Below are 23,784 nucleotides of genomic sequence, written 5' to 3'. Positions count from 1 at the left end.
GGGAAATGAAAGTATTTTCTGGGTCCATGTTTTTTTTTTTTTTTTTTTTTTGCTCATTCTATCAACTTCAGTGACTAAAAGTAGTACTTTTGACTGAAGGAAACAACCCCATTCTAACTCCTGCTCACCTTGGGTATCTCACATTGAAAAATTCAATTACTTTCCAACACTCAGTGGAATAATGCTAAGTTTACTTTTTTCTTCTCTTCTACAGAAATGGACTCGTCGACGCAGGTTGCTGATTTTCCAAGGGCAATGTCTTGAAACTGTCTTGGATATCATCCGAGGACATTATTACCTCACCTTAAATCCTTGTAGAAAGGACGCTTATTCCCAGCAATGGGACTTTTCGATGGAACTGCAAGCTTGGGAAGACAGGTGACCTTAGAGCGGAGCAAATAGGATTAACTTCACCACCATCTCTTTGCCCCCAATGGTTTCAAACGCTTTGACGTAACTGAAATTACTATGAATAGCGTGAAACATTTTCATTCGGTTTCCCCTCCTTTTTTATTTTTGAATAATATCTTTTTTTTCTTCTTCTTTTTTTTGGAACTTCTGTGAGTCTGGAGATCCCACACGAAGCCATATTGAGAATTCGAGTTGCTTTCGTTTGGTATTGACCCGGATGTAGCCACGTTTCTAATTCGGCAGGGTCTCAATGGATATTAAGTTAAATGGAGAAAAATGATAGATTATTATTATTTTTATGTGTATGAGGTTGGGGGGCCATTCCACGAAAAAGTCAACCCTTTGTCCCGCACGTGACGCTTCATCTATTTCATTGAAAAGTGATCATTTTAAGGGGTAACGACGAAATATTTTGCGAAAAAATCACACATAAAGTTGTAATATTTTAATGAAATATACGAAACGTTACGCGCGGGACAAAATGACCGTTTTCCGCGAAATGACCCTATAGCATTTTTAAAATTCATTCTGATTTGAAAAATGCTTCGTTTTTAATGGAATCATTTTTAGAATGAAAACTAATACATATTTTAAGTGGGGTCAATATTGCCGTCCACAAAATGTCTTTTTTTCCCTTCAATATACTTTTTTTTAAATTTTATTATTTTTTAAAAATACACAAATGAAATGCTAAAATTAATTTCAAGTTGTCTGTGATAATGAGTGCTTTTGAAAAGTACGAGCGTAATATTTTAAATGTATTTTTATGAAAAACAAATTTGTACGTAAAAATTTAACAATAAACTTCAATTATTACATAGAAAGAAAGTGTTTTATTTCCTGTAGTGTATGCAAACAAAAAACAAAACCTCACCTTGAAAATGGTTTTTATTCAAATGAATAAAATGTTGGCAACACATTAGTCAAGATGGTTTATTTAATCAATTTAGGTTTAAGCTGTCACAAATTTTAAAAAAAGTGTGCTCAAAACACACAAGCTCAGCCGGAATTTTCTCCTGGGGAGAGGAGGATTGGTCATGAGCCTTAACTTGGTACAACCTGAAAGTTTGAAGAGACAAAGAAAATAGGTGGAAAAATATAAAATCTAACTTTTTATACGGGTCCTAGGTCTCCTAACTTTCATTAAAAAAATAATCTCTATTAAAAAAACAATTCCAAGACAAAAAGTTTGGCATTAGTACAACAGACAAATATTCACGGAGATGTTATGTTGTGAAATGCGGAGTTATTGCGAAATGCAGCGTTTTGTGACTTTCACCACTTCACATTTGCAGGTAATGACTTTTGGAGAGAAAAAATACTGGCTAACAAGGGTTTAAAATTATGAGTGTATAGAGTGCTTTTTCAAATTGTATGAGCTGTTGTATTTTGTTTTTATGTATTATGGCATAACATTTGCTTTAATTTTTCAATAGCAATGAAAAAATAGAAATATTTTGCTTATTTCGACAACTTGTCATTCTTCTGAAAGGGCGATAAGATCCAATCTCATCTTCTGTACGGCCTCTTAATCTCCAATATCCCCTTGAGTTATGGTGCAAACGTTTCAAATTTTTTTGCGTTGGAAATATTTTTTAATGGAGATTATGTCCCTAAATAGAAATTATGAGGCCTACGGTTTATATTAAAAGTTAGATTTAATATTTTTTCACTTTTTTTTTTTTGTTACTTCAAAAATTTAACGTCTTAACTTAGCTTTTTATTTTGACCATTTTTGCAATTAGAAATATGCATTTAGGACTAACGGTTGCAAAAATAGAGGTCATGCAGGGTAAACGAGGACATGCTGTATATGAACATACTAAAATTGACCATATGAACTAAACCTAGGGTTTCAGGGTAATTTATCCCCTTTTACCATAGTTCTGACACAGATACATTTCCGATGGAAAAATTTTGGATATTAGCAATCGGTATGGATTCTACAACACTGAATACAATATTGCATAAATTCTGCTGCAAATGTCCTGTTAAATGCCTCTTAGCAGTATGGTCAAGGTTCATACCTGCAGGGAGAAAAACATTCAAACACTTTTCAGGGGAAATAATTTTGTTTCAAGATCTCATAAGGTTTCATTTTGCAATCTTCAAATTAAAAGAAGTATATTTTCTCGAATCAGCAAGCTTAAGAAAAAAACTTTCATGAGTACTTATTTATTTTTTTTTCTTTCTTTAATGAAAAGAAACCAAAATACCAAAGTTCAATGGAATAGCCAGAGAGAAGGTATGAAGTCACCTCCCCCTCCCCCTTCGGTTCAACATTTATTTCCCACATTAATACGGTAGTTTATACATGCTCAAATAACTTCCTCCTTATAATAAAAACAAATGTACCTAAGAAGCAATCAAAATTAAAGAAGATATGAGACCCTTCGAAGAATCTATTCTTTAAGTAACTAAAGAACAAATTAGATGATTTCTTGAAACTTGGGTACGTTGATAAATTAAAATTTTGCAAATCTTGAGTTAACATACTTCTTTGAATCGTTTTATGGTGAAAAAAATATTATGAACGCCAGTTAACTTCTGTAACTGCTTTTATCTTATACTAGCGCGCGGTACCCGCACGACTTTGCCCGTAGTAGAAAATTAAAAGGTTATTTGGTTCGCCTGTATATTTACAAATAATGGAGGATATTCTTGCCCATTTGCTATATTAATTTGCTCGCCCATGTTATAATTTACTCGTCCACGTTATGATAATTTGCTCGGTAAAATGGGTTAAAAATTGGAATAGAAAAAGAACAAAATCGAATTTTAAAAAATAGTAAAAAGTATAGTAAAAAACCATTCAACATTTAAAATAATTGAAATATTTGCAGGATGCAAAAAGATTGAAATCTCAAACGAGGCATGCAACTTTCGGTCCAGCACGTGTTTGACGTCGTTGACACGATTCCAAAACATACGTTGTTGGCAGATATGTAGATATCGCGGAGGATAAAGATTCGAAGGGGAAAAATAAGAAAACGGGAACCGAAAGAAAAAAAAAATCGTAAACTTTTCCGATTTTTGAGAAAAATAAGAACGCTATGAGGCCTGAGAGAGGCAAAAAAAAAAAAAAAAAAAAAAAGGAGGAAAGACTTTAAAAGTCAACAGAAAAAGACGGAAAAATCTCATCCCTGAATATAGCATTGTGGGATCTAAAACACTATCATTACTTAATACAGCATGTTTTAAGTAGAGGAAGATATACATCCAAAGCATGAAATTAATTCTATTTGAGTTGGAGTGTCAAGTAACTGATTGAAAGATTGTTTCCTTGTTTGGAGTTCTTCGGTGTGTTTGTGAAGGGAGGAAGGGGAGTTTTATTTAATATTTTTCTGTAATTTAATGTTTTTTAATTTGTCGTATAGTTTTGATAAATTTGGTTGAAAACTTGAAAGTAGAATTTCTTAATATTTTAATTTTTTGAAATAGATTTAAAAAAAAGAACTAAGTAATAAAATTAGTGGAGCAAATATTTTATTCCATGAAATGTAATGTGTATTTTTTTTTTTCTTTTTCAATTTTCTTTTTATTTGATTAATTTTATGGCTTTGCGATCGATACTTATTCTAAAAGGGGAGGGGGGGGGGCACGATTGAATAAAATTGAGTTACTGGTCAGGTGAATGATAATTTGCTGTTTTTAAGAAATATTATAAGTTAAATTCTTAACAATCATTAAGACATACACACAATTGAAAAAAAAATAGATTTAATCAGATAGATTAAAAATTTTGCTACCATGTCTTGCTAAATTTTTACTAGCCATTACTAAGCAAGAGTGACCAAAATTGTACGCATCCGGAAATGATTTGAAGAAAAATTTTGATCAAAATATGAACAGGTATAGAGATATTTTGTAAAGAATAAAATCTCTTTGTTTCAAGCTCAGTATTCAATCTGATTAGCTCTGAATTACATATGTGACTCTTTGCAAAACATCTTAATTATTAACATTTTCGTATGAAATCGATATTTTAAAGTTTTCTTTCTGAAACAAATAGAAAAACACGTTTTAAGATTCACAGAATTTAATTTTCTAATTTTACTTGATATTAAAAAAATAAAGAGGTCTGTGTCACGGAGTATGAAAAATTATGTGATATTTCAAAGCTCCTATTCACGTGATGTGATGAAGAAAAAGGGGGGGGGGGGATCGTACAAGATAAAGGTATCCTATTCCAAAAACTTGGGAAAAGTCTTCCAATTAAAATTGCTGAAAACTTTTATGAATGGGATGAAATAAAGTGAATACTTCCAGGAGTCAAAGATTGTATATCTATACAAACATACAATAGGGGAAAGTAAAAACATCCCAAAATTATATTCCCTGCTATTTGATAAACAGAAAAAGTTCCTATTTAGAGGTACATTTCATGAAATTCCCTCGACTTAAGCAGAGGATAAAACTGTTTGGAGGGTCAAAAAATACTGACTTCACTGACCAAAATTTATAAAATACTGACTAATACTGACTAAATACTAACCAGATACTGACTAAAATTAAAAGAAATAAACTTTGGCATAACAAAAAAAAAAAAAATATCATACTTAATGAAATAGATACTAGCTTTGCTTGTAATGTGCAGCAACATAATGTACAGCTAATTTAGTACAAATTTTGATTTTAAGTTTAGTTGAACTGATATATTTGTTGTATGATATATAAAACTTTTCTGAAACTAGGAAAATAAATTCAAAGATCTTGCAATTGCTTAAAATATTATTAAGTGATTGAGAGCAGTTTTTTTTTTTTTTTTTCACTTTTTTTCTTTGAAAACTCAGTGGAAAACAAATTTAAGAAAAATTCTGAAACCAGGAAATACAAAGTGAAAAAAATATATAAATTATACACTTAGCCCTGTTAATTTTTAGTTAAAAACACCTTTTAGTAAACTAGAACACATTTAGAAGATTGTTTTATATTTACTTTTAAGCAAATATTTTTTCACATACAAAAATTACACCGTCCCAAAAATATAGAGACAAGCATAAAGTACAATTCACAGTAAAAATATGAATGCAGGGATTTATATTACATATGTGTATAATGATAACGAGTATGTGAAACACAAGTTAGGGTAATTTATTTCCAAAATACCATGTGTTGAATTTATTAAGAAAATTAGAAAATAGGGTGTCCCATAATTACAGACACTTTTTAATTTATGAATTATATTTAAGGTTGAGAAAAACAATTACAATTGTAAATATGAAATTGTGTTTAAAGTTACCTCTAGTTAATCAAACACATGGTTTTCGATTGTAAGTATCAAGTTATTCCTGCGTCGAAAAATATTGGCTTCCAGTTTCATATAACTTTGGTGCCTGATGTTGCCATAGGTTTTACATTACTTTCAAGTTTGGGCTAACCGATTAAACTACAGATTTGTAGAAATGGATGCATCAGTAGGCGCTTTGTCTTGCTGAAATACAGTATGGTTCGCCCAGAAAGTCCTGCATTGGAATAAGATGGTCCTCTAATGTTCCCTAATAGTCGAGATTCGAGAAAGCTCATTTTCTCGTTACAAATGACTCGGGCAAAAAAATGACGTCTTATGGTGACAAATAGCTTTCAACAATACTGAGAAAAAGAGGAATTTGGATGGACCCAATGAATAAAAATTTCACTGGTATGATTTAAAAAGCGAACGAAATTTTTTTTTTGTAGACAGGAAAGATGGAGGATAAGTAATGATTTCAGATGCTTTTGGATTCAATAGACAAGCATTTGTGGCAATTTCTAGCAAGAAAATGAACTCCCATGACTATCAGCAAACATTATAGGGTCATTTTATTCTGATGCAGGATTTACTTTGAGTACCACTCTGTGCATTTAAGATTAAGCACCTACTCATGTGCCTAACACACCAAATATGTACTATCAATGTCATGGACTGCCTATCGCTTAGTCCAGACAAAAATCCAATAGAAATGTCTGGGAACATTTTTTCACAGAAATAAAGACTAAAATGTATAAATAAATGGACTTTTCTTATGCTAATTCATAAGAATGCAACTTTATATTTGAAGGGAGAAGTTTATGGTTTCCACCCGCCCAGATTTTTGAGGCCCCGTTCTATACTTTTAGAGGTATTTTAATCAGTAAACTAAAGCCATCTAAAAATATAGCCTAATTTTGCAAAAAAAAAAAAAAAAAAAAACAGCTTCAGGGGCGCCGCCCTGTACTTCTGACTCTTTGATTTTTTGGTGCACCACTTGCCTATGCTAAAAAGTGTCAAAATTATGGGATACCCTAGTTCCTGTTTTTCTTCTATACACGATGCCCACACCCTTTAAGATCAAGGATGCATCCCCATAAATATTGCAAAGGCCCATCCCCTCCCAAAAAAAAGGAGAAAAATACCCCTTGTCTCGGCCAGATTTATTCAGAAGAAGGCACCGTGGCAGTAAAACATTGTGAAATGAAATTGGCAATAGTAAGAGATAAAAACAGAATGCATCATTCGAACGTTAGTTATTTCAGTTGTGTTTTGAAGGCGAAAGCCTAAATTTTAAGTTCCCTTTAATGTAAATAAATTTTCAACTTTACTTACCTCATGGTGTTTTCTAACTTATTTGAATTCTACAATTTACATCCCTCAAAATAAACCCACCTAAAAATTTCAATGACATAATCTTTGCCATGACCCCCCCCCCCCCCCGCCCAGGTAGGCACCCCTGCATGTTTTTCGAAAAACTAGATCATCTCAATTCAATAAAATAGCATAAATTTTTATAAAGTAAAACTGACTACCAGGTTGGCGAAATTGGGCTGATATATTAACAATTTATTGCTTTGTTTTGGCATTTATTAAAGTTTATCAGAAAACGAAAATAAAATTGACCATGAACATTATCTTAAACTTGATTAATTAGTGAATTTGCAAGAAAAAAACTGACTTTACTGACTAAATTCTGTAAATACTGACCAACTTTTAAAATTCCCACTTTAACCGACTTTTACTGACCAGTTTTATGCCCTGTTTAAGCCTAAATCTTGCATACTAGCAGGTCAGAGTGGAACTCATACGTATTTGTAATGCATCACCCACAAAAAATATGAAGATGGTGATCGAGAATTTGATTATCTAAGACCAGTAGCTTAAAAACGTAGAGTAATTCTACTTTCAAACTTTCACCCAAATTTATTGAAACTACATGAAAAATTTAAGAACACTAAGTTTCAGAAAAATAATATTAAGTAAAATCCCCCCTCCCTTTCACAAACACACATCGAAGAACTCCAAACAAGGAAACACTCTTGCAATCAGTTACTTGACACTATCCAACTCAAATAGAATTAACTTCATGCCTTGGATGTATGTCTTCCAGTGGCGTAGCTAGACCCGACTTTCGGGGGGGGGTTACTTCTTTTATATATATATATATATATATATATATATATATATATATATATACATTATATATATACATTATATATATATATATATATATATATATATATATATATATATATTATATATATACATTATATATATATATATATATATATATATATATATATATATATATATATATATATATATATATATATATATATTATATATATACATTATATATATATATATATATATATATATATATATATATATATATATATATATATATATATATATATATATATATATTATATATATACATTATATATATATATATATATATATATATATATATATATATATATATATATATATATATACATTATATATATATATATATATATATAATCGCTTGGAATTTTTTCCTTTTCTTCTTTCTCTTCTCTCTTCTTTTTCTCTTTTTTTTTTGAGACTAACTTTTCGGGGGGGGGGGGGTTTTTTGTCCCCAAACCCCCCCCCTTAGCTACGCCCCTGATGTCTTCCTCTACTTAAAACATAATTTATTATGTGATGATAGTGATTTAGATCCCACAATGCTATATTCAATGAATTATTTCAACATGAACCCATTGTGATCCCACTTTGAACTTCTAAAGCAATTTTAATAATGTATAAACATTTTTTTTAAATTTAAATTTAACTAAAACAAATTATTTTCAAACCTAATCATGTTGCATATCATTGTAAAGGTTATTCAAAAGGTTGTCAAATGGCACTTGTTTCAGCTCTCTATCTTAATTAGAAAATGTTCTAGGCAGTTTTGGGCAAAATTGGGTCATTCACATGTTTTGACCTATTTTCGGTTCTTTTACAGCGCTGTATCTTCAAAACCGTTTCGTATTTTTCGAAAAAAAAAAAAAATTACATTTTTCTATGTCTATATAAATACTACCTATGTACAGCACAACCTCGATATCTCAAATCTCTCGGGACGGGGAAAATTGAGATATCAAGTTATCAAGGTTTTTAAAAAATTACCACTAGTAATTCTCACATTTACACACACGTACACTATATGCATTTATATATGTACTATGGGACCACTTCGAATTACGATTAATAAAGTAGTCTTCAATATTTCACTAGATAATTGCCGAAAGTACAGAGGATGAGATTTTGAAATGAACTACAACTTCAACTTTGTTTTTACACCTAAAAATTTAAAAACTCTAATTTTATCTTTAACCAGTAACCTCACATTTAAAAAGTTCTCAGCAGCCATTTTGTAGGAGTTAAAAAAGCTGAATGATGAAAATGAGGAACGCATTTTCCGTTTTCGCTTGAAAACTGCCAGACGAAAAATTGATCCCCCTTTCCTCAAAGTGGACAACATGTTCGAGAGAAATGCACAAAGATTCTAAACTCTGGGGAAAACACTGCACCCCCTTCATGCCAACACTTCCCTATCCTCTTGCCCCAATCCCCTATTCACAAAATTTCCAAGAAAAGGGATGAAAAACGTTAAGCAATTGTCTCTGGAACTGGTTTTACTACAAAAATTGCCAAATCAAAACAACAATTGAAACTTGCTTTGTGCAAAAATTTAAACATATCAAGGGTTTCGAAAAATAAATTTCGATATAACTATGGAAAATACATAAGGGTTTTTATAAAAAATGATGGGGAAAAATTTTGTTTCGAGACATCAAAGTTTGACTGTACCGAATTTCATCAAAATCTAAGATGGTGAGGTAAAATCAGTATGATGATTTGACACAAAATGACTCATATTTGAGTTAATTATTTTGGGAAATTTCAACTATTGTGGGTTCTTGGTGCAATTTAAAATATTACCAAATTTGCAGTAATCTTTTTGGGATACCTTGAATAATTCTCCCCTCCTTACTTTGAAAAACAGCATGTTACTGATTTTCATCAAAAAGATATTGTGGGCAAATGCTGAGATACTTATGGTGACCATAAAATGATGCTTAAAATGTTCATATGAAATGTTTCCAAAATAAGTAATAAAATTTGGTGATTATTTGAAATTTTGCAAAAAGACAAATTAATGGAAGTTTTTTGTGGTGCTCAATTCAGTTAGTTGTTTGTATATCTTTTCATTGAAAACAAATGCAATTATAACAAATAAAAACTAAATCAATAAAAAATAATATCAAGCACAGTAACAAAATTAAACCGATGATATAAATGATTTTATTCATGCAAAAATGAAAACAAAATAAAGCAAGCAGTGTAAAACTTTATGAGTGAAAAGCAACACTTTTTACAGAACACAATCTTCAAGATAATAAACTCGCCAGTATTCACTCTTATAATAATGCAAGGAGTGATGCTATAAAAAGTTATTTTTAAATCTCATGAATATTATATGAAAGCTGTCACAACTTTTCCAAATATAGATGACAAATGAAACTATAAAAATGCAAAATTCAGGTTTGTTTTTCATTCCTGGGCTGTGCAAAGCGTCCTCGATTCCTGGATCAATGGGTGTTGTTGAAATAGGCTCAGTAGTTGTGGGTACTGAATGGCAAGCTACCCCCAACAAGCATTTGACACGGCTGAAATGAGATTTATGCAATTTTTTAATGTTTTGCTAGGCTATTTCAGATTCATACTCATGCATGTACTTTGATGCCATGCAAGAAATCCCAACTTCAAATGTGTCTTCATGCACCTAAAAAAGAACTCCATGCAAATACTATTGGCTAAATGAGATCTCCACCATGCACATGAGAGTTTCAAACTAAAAGGTACAGTATAAAAGTTTCACCTATATAGTACTCCCCCTGTCCCAAGGTTAGTTCCTACATTTGCATACTTTTGTATTGCTGATTAATTCTGATTGTTTTATAACTTAGAACATTTTTTTAGAGATTTCATGGTGCTATGTTATCAACTAACATCATTTACAGGAAATACACCGCCAGCTCAGTCAATTCCAGCCGAGAACTGCAGTTTCGTGCTTATCAGCACTCATCAGCCTGGCATAGGAGTGACTGAGCTTGAGGGGGAAAATCTCTTAAGGAAGCCTTGAGTGCCAAACAAACTGGCAGCTAATGCAGAATTAGCACTGACCAGACGAGTGACCGAAACAATGGTTCGGTTCAACTCGAATATTGAAGGCAATTCTGCATTAGCTACCAGTTTGTTTGGCACTCTAGGCTTCCTTAAGAGGTTTTCCACCTCCAGCTCAGTGACTCCTATGCCAGGCTGATGAGTGCTAATAAGCACGAAACTGCAATCCTCCACTGGAATTGACTGAGCTGCGGTGTATTTCATGTATTTCTGCCTAAGCCCTGGCTATAGGGCAGTAACTTACTGAATATAACATCATTTAGTTACTAAGCATTTCTTGCCACACTCTTTAAATTAGCAACAAATTAGTTCAAAAAAAAAATCCAGATTTTGCACACTTCTAAGCTTCTTACCACTTTGTAAAGGATCTATCACCAGAATACAAGAAAGATCAGCTTGTTTTTTAGTGAATTCAGGCATCATTGGCAAGAACAGTGGTGCCCAACCCTTTTTTAACCATGGGCCAAATCAGATATTAATATGATTCTTGGGGGCCAGAACATGGGGGGGGGGGTGTAATTTTTTCTCTTTTTTTTTACTTGACTGCAAAAGATAAACGGAAAAGGAAGCACAATTACTGAGAATTTTTGCTAACAGACCTTGGTACTAATGCTATGAAGGCAAAGTTTGAATCTGCTTTCTAAAAACCAATTTATGAACATTTGGCTCCAAATTTGTAACATTCTGAATAATTGTGGTTATTGTTTTGCAACCTTAAAGGAAACAGCAGGTCACATGGGTCAGCTTCACAAGCCACATGTGGCCTGTAAGCTATAGGTTGGGCATAACTAAGAAAGAAGGTAGTTTCATGCAGGGCTGCAGAGTCGCAGTCAGCATGATTTTGGAGCAAAGGAGTCGGGAGCCCAAGATTTTTAATTCCAAGAGTTTGAGTTGGTCATTTTGTCCACAATTCTGTTAGGGCGAACAGTTAGGAATTGGACAATTTCCTCCGTTTTCGCAGCCCTGGTTGATTACTGATGAAAGAGCCTTTAAAAAATGGAGTATGACTTAAGGGTAAACAAACCCTGGATTCTTGAAACTAATTTCTCACTGATTTAAGGATAGACTGCTTGGTAACTCAATGTTATTGATTGATAGCATTGTACCCTGAAATCGCCGAAAGACGATTAAATAAAATGATACTAACATCAGTTTCAATATTTAGAACAAAAGTGTTCAAATGTAGCAACTAATTTAGGACAAAATTTTCAGCCTAATTGTAGTGACTAATTTGGGATGGAGAGAGTATATATAATTATCTAAACACACACATATATACTATATCACAAATGCAGCTACTAATAACATAGGTTTTGTGAAATTCTAGTCAGAAAGTATTTAGTACACAGTAAGAAGACAAGTGTTAATATGTTAGAAACAACAGGAAAATTTGGTCAAATAACATTTATTACAATAATACAACAAGTAGGGTGTAAAACTTTTCCCACAGTCCATCACATTATTTTTGAACATGATAAAAACACATGCAATAAGATAAAAAGACACAACACATATTTTTAAAACATATGCAATTCATGAAAGTGTGTTGTACAAAGAAAGAAGTCAACTTTTTAAACACAGTCATATGGAATAGTGAGAAATTTTTTGCTGTGAAAAATACATTAATATCTAGTGCAACAGAAAGTTCATTGTTTATTTTTATTTAAGTACTCGGCTCACATAATGATACTAAATAAATAAATTTGAAGTCTGAATTCATTGTACTCTTTTGCTGTCTTGAAACATACAAAACAACTGAGATAAAATGAATCATTTGCAATAATGCTGCATCTTTTGGCTCGATTGAGAGGGATTAAGCAATTTAGGTGATAAATAAAACCTACACGTCATTTTCAAAACGTTTTTAAATGTAAACTCACTAAAAGCATGTGAATGAACATAAATTAAATAACTAAAATCGAAAACTAAAATTTCACTTTGTTTATATTCTGTTAAAAGCAAAGTTAAATGTATTTCTAACTTGCCATGGAATGTTTTCAAAATACTTTATTAAAAAAATAGAAAACATTTGGATGAATATTTCGAGTATCAAGCAAAAAAACAAAAGAGGCTTGCACTTTCAAAATTTTAAATATTTGTGTGAAAACTTTCTTTTGTGTAATTTTGTTTTCATATCGTTATGATATGAATTTACAATATTAACCCGGAATGAAAGTCAGTCATTCCTATTTTCCTTTCATTCTTATTGTTTCCTAAATTTATACACTTATTGTGATAAACACTTAAAAATTCCAGTATTTAATATAATTAGAAGATATCTTTAGTCTTGTAACCTTTTACAAAGTGAATAATGAAATTATTTTAGTTTTATGTACATCATTAAGGATATAAATGTTAAAAAATTGATTTTTTTTTTGAAAAGTAATGCTAAAAGAACATTAGAAAATAAGGATATGAGGTCAAACATTAAGAATTCTTATGCTTAACCATGTTCCACTAAGTTTCTGATGACCATCTGTTTATTCATTATTATTTTTATTACTTCACTTATTTTTTGGCATGAAATATATTTTGAAAATTTAAGTACATAATTAGCTTCAAAAGAGTCTAAATTAAGTTTTCTAGCATTGATTAAGTGGTCTAGTCATCAGATTAATTGCATAGATTGATTTTTTAAATCGTCATTGAAATCCTTGTGGTTTCAGTTTCAAAATTAAAGTAAATTTTTATGAGAAAGGAAAAACAATTATATATAATACAAAGGTCAATTGAATGACATAGCAATACACCAAGACTGAGAAACAGACGGATATGTTTCAGATCACAAATGCTGAAAGGCACTATAAGTTTTCAGGACTGGTCAAACAAAGTGTTAAAGCAAAAACATTGTTTAAACAAAGAGATTTTTTTTTTCAATTTATTACGTGATATCTTTGAACTTTCCAAGTGGATGAGCATATTCTGATGCCCAGTCTCGTTTGAAAACATCTTCAAGTTGATCCCGAACAGGGTTGTTCACTTCAGTGGAGTTCAAGACAGAATTTCTGAGAATGATTCCAACACCACCAGTCGTAGTAAAATAATCTTCAGCCCAATTAGACGTTCCTAAACCATCACAGAAAGAAGAAATGTTTTAAGTTCTGAATGAAGGGGTTTGAAGAAAATCAAAATCAAAATTTAAATATCTAACACAATTTAAATTTGGAAGGGGAATTTTATAGAATTTCCAGTAAAGCCTCATTACAGTCGTTTTGAGAACATACGACCAGGCAGGGGAAAGAAACTACAATCTGATTTTTATTAGAAAATATCTAAAGGATTATATTGTAATAAAAATAAATGTTATTAATGTTGCAAACTACTTGTTTTGGGAATTTCCTGAAAATAACTGAATTCAGCTAGCATGACCATTGTTTTTAATTTGATTATAACTTAGCGAGTGAGATCATCAAAACTTCATTAAAAATTCTTAACATAAAAGTTTTGACAGGACATGAAAGAAAATTTCTTTACTACTGCAAATGGAACTCTATAAATATGCATCATAAACAAGAAAAAGTTACCTATATAAGCAGCATTATCTGTAACCATGTATTTATTGTGATTGACTCTTGAAAACGGTATTCTACTTTGAGCTTCAGTATAAGTTGGAACTATAAACAGTTTCTGGAAGAAATACCAATAAATATTAATTACACATATTTTAAAAAGTCATGCATAAGAGAAAAATCAAATTGCTTTTCATAACTAGGTGCTCTTTTTATAATTTTATCATTAATATTAGTAATATGAACTCCCATGCAAGCTTTTAGAAAACATACACTTTAGCACTTAACTTTTGACACAGACTTTTGACTTTTAAATTTTATTACAATATTTTTACAAGAAAAAGAATAAAAGGTAAAAATACTGAAAAGTGTACTCTTATATTCTGAGCTCAGCCATCAGAAATAAGAGTTTTAAACCAAAAAAAAAAAAAAAAAAACCACTTTTCAAATACAAATAGATATGAGAAGATTAGCAACATGCTCTAGGCCCAACTACGCTGGTCCACGGGGGGAGGGGGGGGGGCGAGAAATAAGGCTGTCTTCTTGTCAGTTTAGTCCTTGGGGCCACTCCCACATACAAAACTTAAAAAATTTATATTGCTCCAGTTCTGAGCCAAGCCTTTAAAAGGGCCTGGCCTATAGTTTCGAACATGGCCTCTCGTCAGTCATGGTACCAGCTCAATTAATGAATCCGTAATGAAGATAAGTACTCTCTTAAAACTGTTCACCTAATTGCAAGTAATGACTACTTTTAGTAAAATACTTTAAAACTCTATACTCTTATTAAAGTAATAATTTTTACTAATTTCAAAATAAGTTGGGAATTCGGATAGCGTTGATTACTTTTTTTGAAAATTCCCAAGTGGCGGACTGTTTATGAAAGAAATACAGTTGGCTCTCTATTTAATGACTTTCAAGGGACCACAAAAAATCATCATTAAGTAGAATGGGTCCTTAAATAGAATGCTTCTAAAACTACAGTGGAGCATCCGAAACCGAGAAAATTCGTCTTTAAATAGAGAAAGTCGTTATGTAGAGCATCGTTAAACAGAGAGTCAACTATATTATCTATTTTTTGAGAATAAATTTCTGAAGCTGCATGAAAAGTCATTTTGTTATAGTTTTCAAAATTATCTTTAATGTATAACTTGAAATGTTCTGAAGATAAATTTTTGTTTCTGATTTTACTTTAAGCTATTCACAAAATCTTACACTTCAGTCTGAAGACAAATAAAATAAATATTAAATGAATATGCTATTATTTTGTCAACCCCCAGCAATGCTGCCACATTGAAAAATTAAAACATAAAAACAAATTTCAAATGATTTTTTTTTAATCATGCAACTAAGAGTAGAACCACTTCTTTTACAATTTTTTTTAAAATAACCCTACAATCTCTGATTCAGAATACGCAACAGGCTTTTGAATCTTCTATTTATTTTCTACACAGGTACAAGTAGTACGCAGTACATTAGATTTCAACCTAGAATTTGCCATTAACAAAATAAGCCTTAGTTAAATTTTTGTGTCATCATATAAAACTGTAAACAAGCAAAGATAAATAAAGTAAACTTACTACTTCAATATCAAATAAATCACTGTTCAAAGCTTGAAGGGACTTCAAGTATGACATCATTGCAGGTTTAGTGTGGTTCCAATAGCTTGCTAGAATTCGAACTTGAAGTCGTTTCACAACAGTAACTCTTCTCAAGGCATCGTCAATGGCAGGCCAGTAACTAAAAGTAAGTACAAAAAGTTTCAGTAAAATAATATGGTTTTTAATGAAACTTTTGTACAGTGAACAAAGCCTAGTATAGTACAGCTCTGATAAGAATAAGACAATTATTTTTTTTTTGGGGGGGGGGGGAGTTCATTGAAATAGGGAAAGGTTTTTGGTGCTGAGTTAACTTGGTATGAATATCGAATAAGTATTCCAATTCAAATATGCACCAATAACGCATCTTTTTTTCAGCAAATTCAAGGTCAGGCTTTATATTATCACAGTCATACTATAGAATTCAAATTCAAAATAGTTTACTAATTTAAGCCAAGACTTTTTTCAGTGTTTTAAACCTTCCACTGAAAAAATGTTAGAAAGTAGTTATCATATCAGAAAGCAATTTAACTGTTGCTTATACTGCTGTGCTAAGCACAAAAGTCGTATCTGCAACTGAGTTCAAAATGAGAAATTCCCATTAAAGTTTTGCATCTCCATGCATTTGATTCAGATGCTACTTTCTCAGACTTTTTTAAAATAGTATTTCCTATTGACAAATGACTATAAAGCATTGTATTTAGGTGAAATATGTGACAAAAAACCACCTAGTGGTTGTAACTCAATTTTGATAAAAAGTGCAGGTAGGACTTAGTACTTAGCACAGCAGCATACTGAAATAACAGCAGTTTACAGAATGTTGGATATGATATCTTTTATAAAATTAATTTATTGGAAAAAATTTCCCTTCTGGGTATTTAATGCACCTACCTACTTCAAAGTAAAATAAAAAGGGCAATTATACTTGACAGTCAAAATGTAAGAATGTTGTTTAACATATTATACTGTAAAAAAGTAAAAATTTCTGCATAAAAATTGTGCATTTTGTTACAGGTACTTAAAAAGTTCCCCTTTAACACTGATACAACACATGCACTGCTACTGAATGCTATTTCATTGCTAGCTAGTTCTCATTGTCTGTATCCTACTGAATATAGTTCCACATGTCCTTGTAATCAGAAATAAAGCTACCTGGAATCAACTTTTGCTGAAGGTTTATAATTAAATTAATTTCCTGGAGAAACTAACTTTAAAAAATCAAAGGTAAAAATATATTTGACACAAGTATGTCATTTCAAATTTGTCCAGTATGGAGAGACGGGACAAAGATTAGTTAGCCAGAAAACAATAAAAAACATGCACACACCTACGGGTGGGGTGGGGGAGGGTGGGGGGTAATTGTCCCTTCTGACCCTCCTAAATAAGGGACTGATTTTATAACATTCAGAACATTTCTAATTGCATAAATAAAATATTCACAAATGATTGTACTAAATAATTTACCCAATGGAAAGTTAATATTAAGACAACAAGGTAAATTCAAACATTTACTGAGTTTTGTCCATGTAAAGAGATGATGGGAAATAGTCCATCACAGCAACATAAACAAAAGTATGAGCTCTGTTGATTGTATCTAGAATGCTGTCCAAATCAGATGTACGACCTTTAGCACAAAGAGGTGGTGGTGAACTCTGGAAAATGTATAAAATTAAGATGTATTTCACAAGAGGAAGAATATAAACATTCAAACAGCTAACTTTTAAAAAATCTATCAATTAAAAGCAAAACTGTCCAAAGTAAGTTTTAAAATTTAGTAAAATATACATATAGCAAGCAATCATGCAATATTAAAGAGCTCATGTTAAAAATTTAAATTATTATACTTAGTAGTTGAATCTTTTTGAAGAGAAACTTTTTATGAAAGGACTTTTACATTCTGTTCCTCAACTTTTTTGTGAGATGGAAGAGACATAGTTTTTTGAATTGTTGCCAAAAACAAAGAAAAATAATTGTGATTATAAATTTTGTTTTGTTGATAAATATAACAAATTAATTTCAAGGCTGAACCTAAGCAAGCCCATATTTGTGAACTTCATTCATTTTAAACTTTTCAAAGAATGCAGGTTTTTGAAGATTTCTTTCATTCAACTCAAGTCATCTGCTTAAAAGTGCAATCCGCATTGCTTAAGTTCACCCATTAAATAAGTTTGTTAACCTTCATTAACAAAACTAACTTTTTAATTACCATTAATTTTCATTGTTTTTGGCAACAATTAAGATGCTGATTTCGAGCAATGTTTAGTTTTCTTGCTGATTAAAGTTTATGTTCCATAGACTAATAATAAGAGTAGACCGAGCTTTCTCATTCTTGCTGATGAAAAAAATTGGTTCATACATGTATCATGTGACTGGTGTGGGGTTTTGCCGAAAACTTTGGCAGCATAGTTGCTAGATGGCGCCATTATCTATAGTTTGGCACTCGACATTTATTTTAAGATGGAATCGACTTTCCTAAGTTTCTTTTTTCTTTCCCCGGTAAAGAGATTGAACTGTTTTTCTTTTAGTTATGAATTATTTTGACATTAGTAATTAGTTTTAGAAAACAGTTTTCAATAATTTTTTATTTCATTTGGAACTGATCATTTTAAGTGTAATGTTATGCATTGACTAAAAGTATTCGTTGCAAACAAGTTGAAACAAGTCGACTTGTATATTATGCTGAAACTTACTGCCTATACTACATTTCTTGCAATAGTGAAAGAAATTAAGGGATACTACGTTTCTAATGAATGCCGAAGGAATTAAGAATTTCTAAGAGTTGCTGTCTACGGAAGTTGTCCGCCGTAAGCTATACTAGATAGTAGCCAATTTAGAAATCTGTCACTGTAGTAATAAACTAAACAATGAATTATTTTCCCACTTTAGATTCTTAAATCAATATGATAGAAATAAGTTGTCTTCTCAAAACAAGTTTGGTATTTCAAACTGTCTAAATAACGTCGAAGCATTTTTAAAAGGATATCATTATAAATTAGAGGAATCAAATTTGACAATCTCGAAAATTTTAAAATTTCAACATATAAATACGAATTATTTAAAGATAGTATGTGTACATAAAAGAGAAAACTAAAAATCAAGATTATTTTCATTTTAAAAAGGGGAACTTTCCAACTGGCGTAAAAAAATTGTCGCCAACATTAAGACTAACTTGCTAATACATAAAAACCTTTTCAAAATGCATTTCACTTTCTCTGAGGATAAAAAAATACTTCCAGAAGCTAGCAAAATAGTGTATAAAATGTATTCCTATGAGTTTCACTGATACAACTTAGTATTTAATAGAAATAGTTATGAGCTTCATATCGAAATACAGCTCGGAAAAGAATAATTGCAAGAAATGAAATAAAATGTAATATTAATAGTACTGCATACTTGTGAAATGTTACAGGTAATCCTTTTACATATTTTTCTACGCAAGGAAATGTGCAGCAATAGCGAACCATTTTTCTTGCACTTGGATGTTATGAATATGAAAGTAAACATAGCGCTTGGCAAACATGATTTCTTTAGATATGGAAGATGTCGTCTGCTACAATCAACTCGCCGTTGCTAGGATACCCACTAGTCACATGGCTTGGTTTGTGAGCAGCAAAAGGGTTACCATAGCTCGGTCTACTCTTATTATTAGTCTATGATATTTTCTTCATTAAAATATACAATTTTTTTTCTTTCTTTTTCCTTTTTCTTTTTGAGAATACGCCTAATTCAGACGCCGAAAGAACAAGGGTGAAGAGAAAACATGTGAGTGAAGAGACAGTTCAAAATGTAAAAAAAAAATAGAAAGATAAAAGGTTCATTTCTTTTGTGTCATTACAACACACATTTTTTAAAAATATATTAAATCTTTCATAATTAGAGTTCCAATGATCTTGGTGGAAATAATACAAACATTTTTGTTAGTTTATGTACAAAATCACATCTTACGGACATATAGGTCAAAATCTGGGAGTTATTCATGGTGACAGTAACTGGATTATCCTTATTGATTGTTGTCTGCACATCTGCAGGCCACTCTGGCGGTATGTATGGATTAGGCACTCCCAATCTCCAATATATCTCGAAAATTTTGAAAAGGTCGAGTGCAAGGCAAGAGCAGTTATAAATTGCTACACCAAGTTCTTTAACCTACATTGGAAAGAAATATAAATGCATATCAGCAGTACTCCATTAAAGTTGGGAAAGTCAACATTTAACTAGTATGTTGTGGCCATCACGAAACTTTCTTCTATATTTTTCTTTTTTTTTTCTGATCCCTCCCCATGCTTGACGAGGAAGCAATATTCCCAACAAAAACAAAATTACACATGCAAAAACTTGACGACCATCCCAATGTCTGAATTTTTGCAAAAGCAAAGCAAAGAGCGAAAATTGAAAGTTATTTTAAAAGCCTTGCTTGAATTAATTACAAATATTTTATTTGTTAACAAACATAAGATGGCAACAGTTAAACATTTTAAATCATTGAGATAATATTTCCAATCATTTCCATACAATTAAAAACATGAGAAATATGCAGACGACAATCTATTAAGATTTATCTTTCTTATTGCTGCATTAATAAAGCTATTTTTATTTGCAAAAAAAAAAAAAAATAATCAACACCTCTTGGAGCGATTGGCGTCAAAATTGAACCAAAGCCTCTTTACATATGGATTCACATATATTCCAAATTTCAACCAGAACGTAACATTACTTCTTGAGATAGGGCACTCACAATGGAAAAAAAGAACGGATGATTACGCTACCCCCTTTTTAGCTTTTGACACCAAAATAAAATCAGCTCTTATACCCACTAAGGGCTACTTGCTGATAAATTTTTCTTTCATTCCATTCATTATTTCTTGAGACACAGCAGTCACAATTGACGACAAAAAATGTTCTATAGCTCAACCCCCGTTTGAGTTATTGACACCAAAATTGAATCAGCACCTGTTCCTGTTAATGGCAACATATGGACTAAATTTTGTTTGATTCCACCAGTTACTTCCTGAGGAATAGCAAGCAACTCAAAAAACGTCCCATTGCTCCACACCCCTTGGAGGAATTCGCACCAAAAACCAATGGGCACAAGTTCGCATAGGGGCACATATGTGTACACAATTTTGTTCGATTTCATGCGGGTAGTTTTTGCTGTAGAGCAGCCACAAAAAACTGGTCACACACAGACGTGACACAGACACACAGACATTTTCCAAAAATAGTCGAAATGGACTTAGCACACCTCAAAACGTTCGAATCCGTCAAAATTCGAAATTTGAAAATTTGCACGAATCCAATACTTTCTTTTTATATTAGATATAGAAGAAAGTAAAAAGCAACAGTATTTACTACTTTAATTTAGATAAGGAAACAGCTTATAAAAGTGTGGAACAATGCTACAAACAAAAAGAATATTTGAAATGTTAACTGCTAGCCACAGCTTGTATCAAACACACAGTAAACATAAAGGAAACATGTAAGTACAGTTAAACATTTCAGCAAAAGTTATTCTCAAATCATGATTACATATAGGGGAGACCGGGGCAAGATGACGAATGCCTTATTTTTTCTGTTTTCCTCTAGTTAACAGCATCTACTGCATACTACTAGCTCTCCTATCCGCTGTTCGTTCAGCAATAGTATAGAGAAGCTGAAATCGCCACATCTGTGTTAGATCTGAAGCTCTGATTGTTTACCGTTTCCACGTTATAACTTTTGTGCATGTGTAAATGAGCTATGCTGCAGATAAGATATATTGTGTCTCTTTAGTATTTATGAGAAACTTAGTTTAAATACTACTTATTACCATGATTAAATGTCAATTAATTGCCTTCCTCTATGGCGATAGAGACAAATCCGATCAAACAGGCAGTCCGGGGCACAATGATGGGTCGAACCGAGGGGCAAGATGACAAGCTTTATTGGAATTTATTAAACTAACTACTGTCTGTTCTCGAACTCCTCGACTAGCAGCCACAAGCGGTTTGATTTGAAAAAGAGGTAATGGGTTAAAGAGGTGCGCCTCCCGATGTCTGCTTTGATTCGGAACTAGTGAAAAAATTTGGTTTGCATTTATAGTTTCACATTGCATTTGTGCAGAAATAGTTAGTTTGGGTTCTGTTTTCTGCGCAAATGTGAAGTGAACATGGTCTGTGTAAACATGTCGTATCATCGTGCTTTGTGCGGGAGGCTCTATGGGATTTTTGCCGAATTCAAATTTAATTTATAAGGCCAATACAACACAAGGAGACCTCCATAGGCAGATAAATTCAAATGTCTTTGAAAAATGGGCAAGAGAAAAACTTACTCCAAATTTGCCATTAAGTGCAGTTATTGTTATTGACAATGTGCCATATCACACAATACTAATTGACAAGTGTCCCAACTCCAGTAGCTGCAAAAGGGAAATTTTGGATTGGCTTGCTGCAAAATCCATTATTCATTCTCCTGATGCCTTGAAAGTAGAGTTTGTTATAGCTTGTAAAATTAAATGCTCCTAAGCATAAACCATATAAGTTCGATAAATTGCTTCAAGAACATGGCCTTCAAAAGCTTTGTCTCCCACCCTACTGCTGTAATTTTAACGCAATTGAAAATGTTTGGGCCGACATGAAAAGAGAAATAAGAAATATAAATCCCACAAGTGACTTGAACATGAATAAATTGCTAAAAGAAACATAAAATGCTATAAGTAAAATATTTAGCACTAGGTGACAATCTCACTGCAATCACATTGAAAAACTAGAACTTAAATCTTGGGAAAAAGACACTATAATTGAAGAAATATCTGAACCCCTGCAAATTGTAATGAATGATACTGAAGAAAGTGACAAGGAATGGGATAGTGAAGCTACAGTTTCGGCAGAGGAGGATGAATATAATGAGTGAAGGTTTTTTTTTTTCTGATAAGTTCTGGTTTTATTTATTCTTCTATAGCAACTTTTCATGTTGATTTTTTTGAATAAGGATTGAAAAAAAAAAGGAATTTTCTTGTCCATCATCAGCATTTTGTTTTGACGAATATTTTATTCGTTAGATACTTTTTATGTATTATACAGCACTCGCCATTTATTAAAATCACATTGATTCTGAGACAATTTGATTTTATAAATCGGCATCCCTGCACTTTAAAACGTAGGGGGTTTTAAGTCTCAATACTCCGAAAAAAAAATGAATAACTTTATTTATATTTTCTATTAAGTATTTTAAAATGTGGTTGACATTTTAACTTGGGGTTTTTTTCTTTTTTTACATAAGGATCTCAAAATATTGGCGTATTTTTGTGTGATTAACAAGTGCTTTTCTAACATCTATTACAGAGGGCAAATTTGGCATTGCGATTCAATCCTTTTCCTGCACACTTATTCCCCCCCCCCCACCTTTTTTTTTGGGCAGAATATATAACTTTGGAATTTGTAATGTCTGTTGCAATTTTTTACGAAGCATAAATATCTCTTTCCATTTTTAACAGATCTTTCTAAAAGCTTATTTTATGAAATGGCATTGATTTATTAAAGGAGGGTTTTGACACGGTCTGGTAATGTAATGATTCCGTTCTTCCAAATTTGACTTAAAAAGTGGCTGATATTATTATCCAGTGATTTTATAAGTGGCGGTTAATGCATATTTATTTATTTTATTAAAAAAAAACTGCTGTAAACCTATTTGAAGTTCAAATTGAAATTGGTATAAAAGAACACTAAATGCACTAAAGCAGCACTTTTGATAAATCCAATATTATTTTCCTAGATCTGATAAGGAAGAAATTGAAAAAAAAAGGAAAAGAAAAGAAAATGCAAACCAGCTCATCTAACAAATG

General features: G+C 31.7%; 2 protein-coding genes across 2 annotated transcripts in view; one reads left to right on the top strand and one right to left on the bottom strand.

Annotated features, from left to right (window-relative positions):
• Positions 1-1,208, top strand: part of LOC129233578 (polypeptide N-acetylgalactosaminyltransferase 14-like) — a 51,374-nt gene extending 50,166 nt beyond the window's left edge. The window contains exon 14 of the mRNA XM_054867588.1: positions 215-1,208. Within this exon, the coding sequence (XP_054723563.1) occupies positions 215-382 (168 nt within the window). The 3' untranslated portion in view covers positions 383-1,208. The remainder of the gene's footprint in view (positions 1-214) is intronic.
• Positions 1,209-9,980: 8,772 nt separating this feature from the next.
• Positions 9,981-20,111, bottom strand: LOC129233579 (5'-3' exonuclease PLD3-like; the record flags this gene model as incomplete). Its single annotated transcript, XM_054867589.1, has 6 exons — positions 9,981-10,344; positions 13,747-13,927; positions 14,386-14,488; positions 15,948-16,107; positions 17,478-17,617; positions 19,911-20,111. Coding segments are annotated over 6 exons (1,011 nt in total), but the record flags the coding sequence as incomplete, so codon positions are not given.
• Between the last annotated feature and the right edge of the window lie 3,673 nt (positions 20,112-23,784).

Source organism: Uloborus diversus, unplaced genomic scaffold (assembly GCF_026930045.1).
Source record: "Uloborus diversus isolate 005 unplaced genomic scaffold, Udiv.v.3.1 scaffold_539, whole genome shotgun sequence".
NCBI lineage: Eukaryota > Metazoa > Arthropoda > Arachnida > Araneae > Uloboridae > Uloborus > Uloborus diversus.
This window is presented reverse-complemented; position numbering and strand designations above follow the sequence as displayed.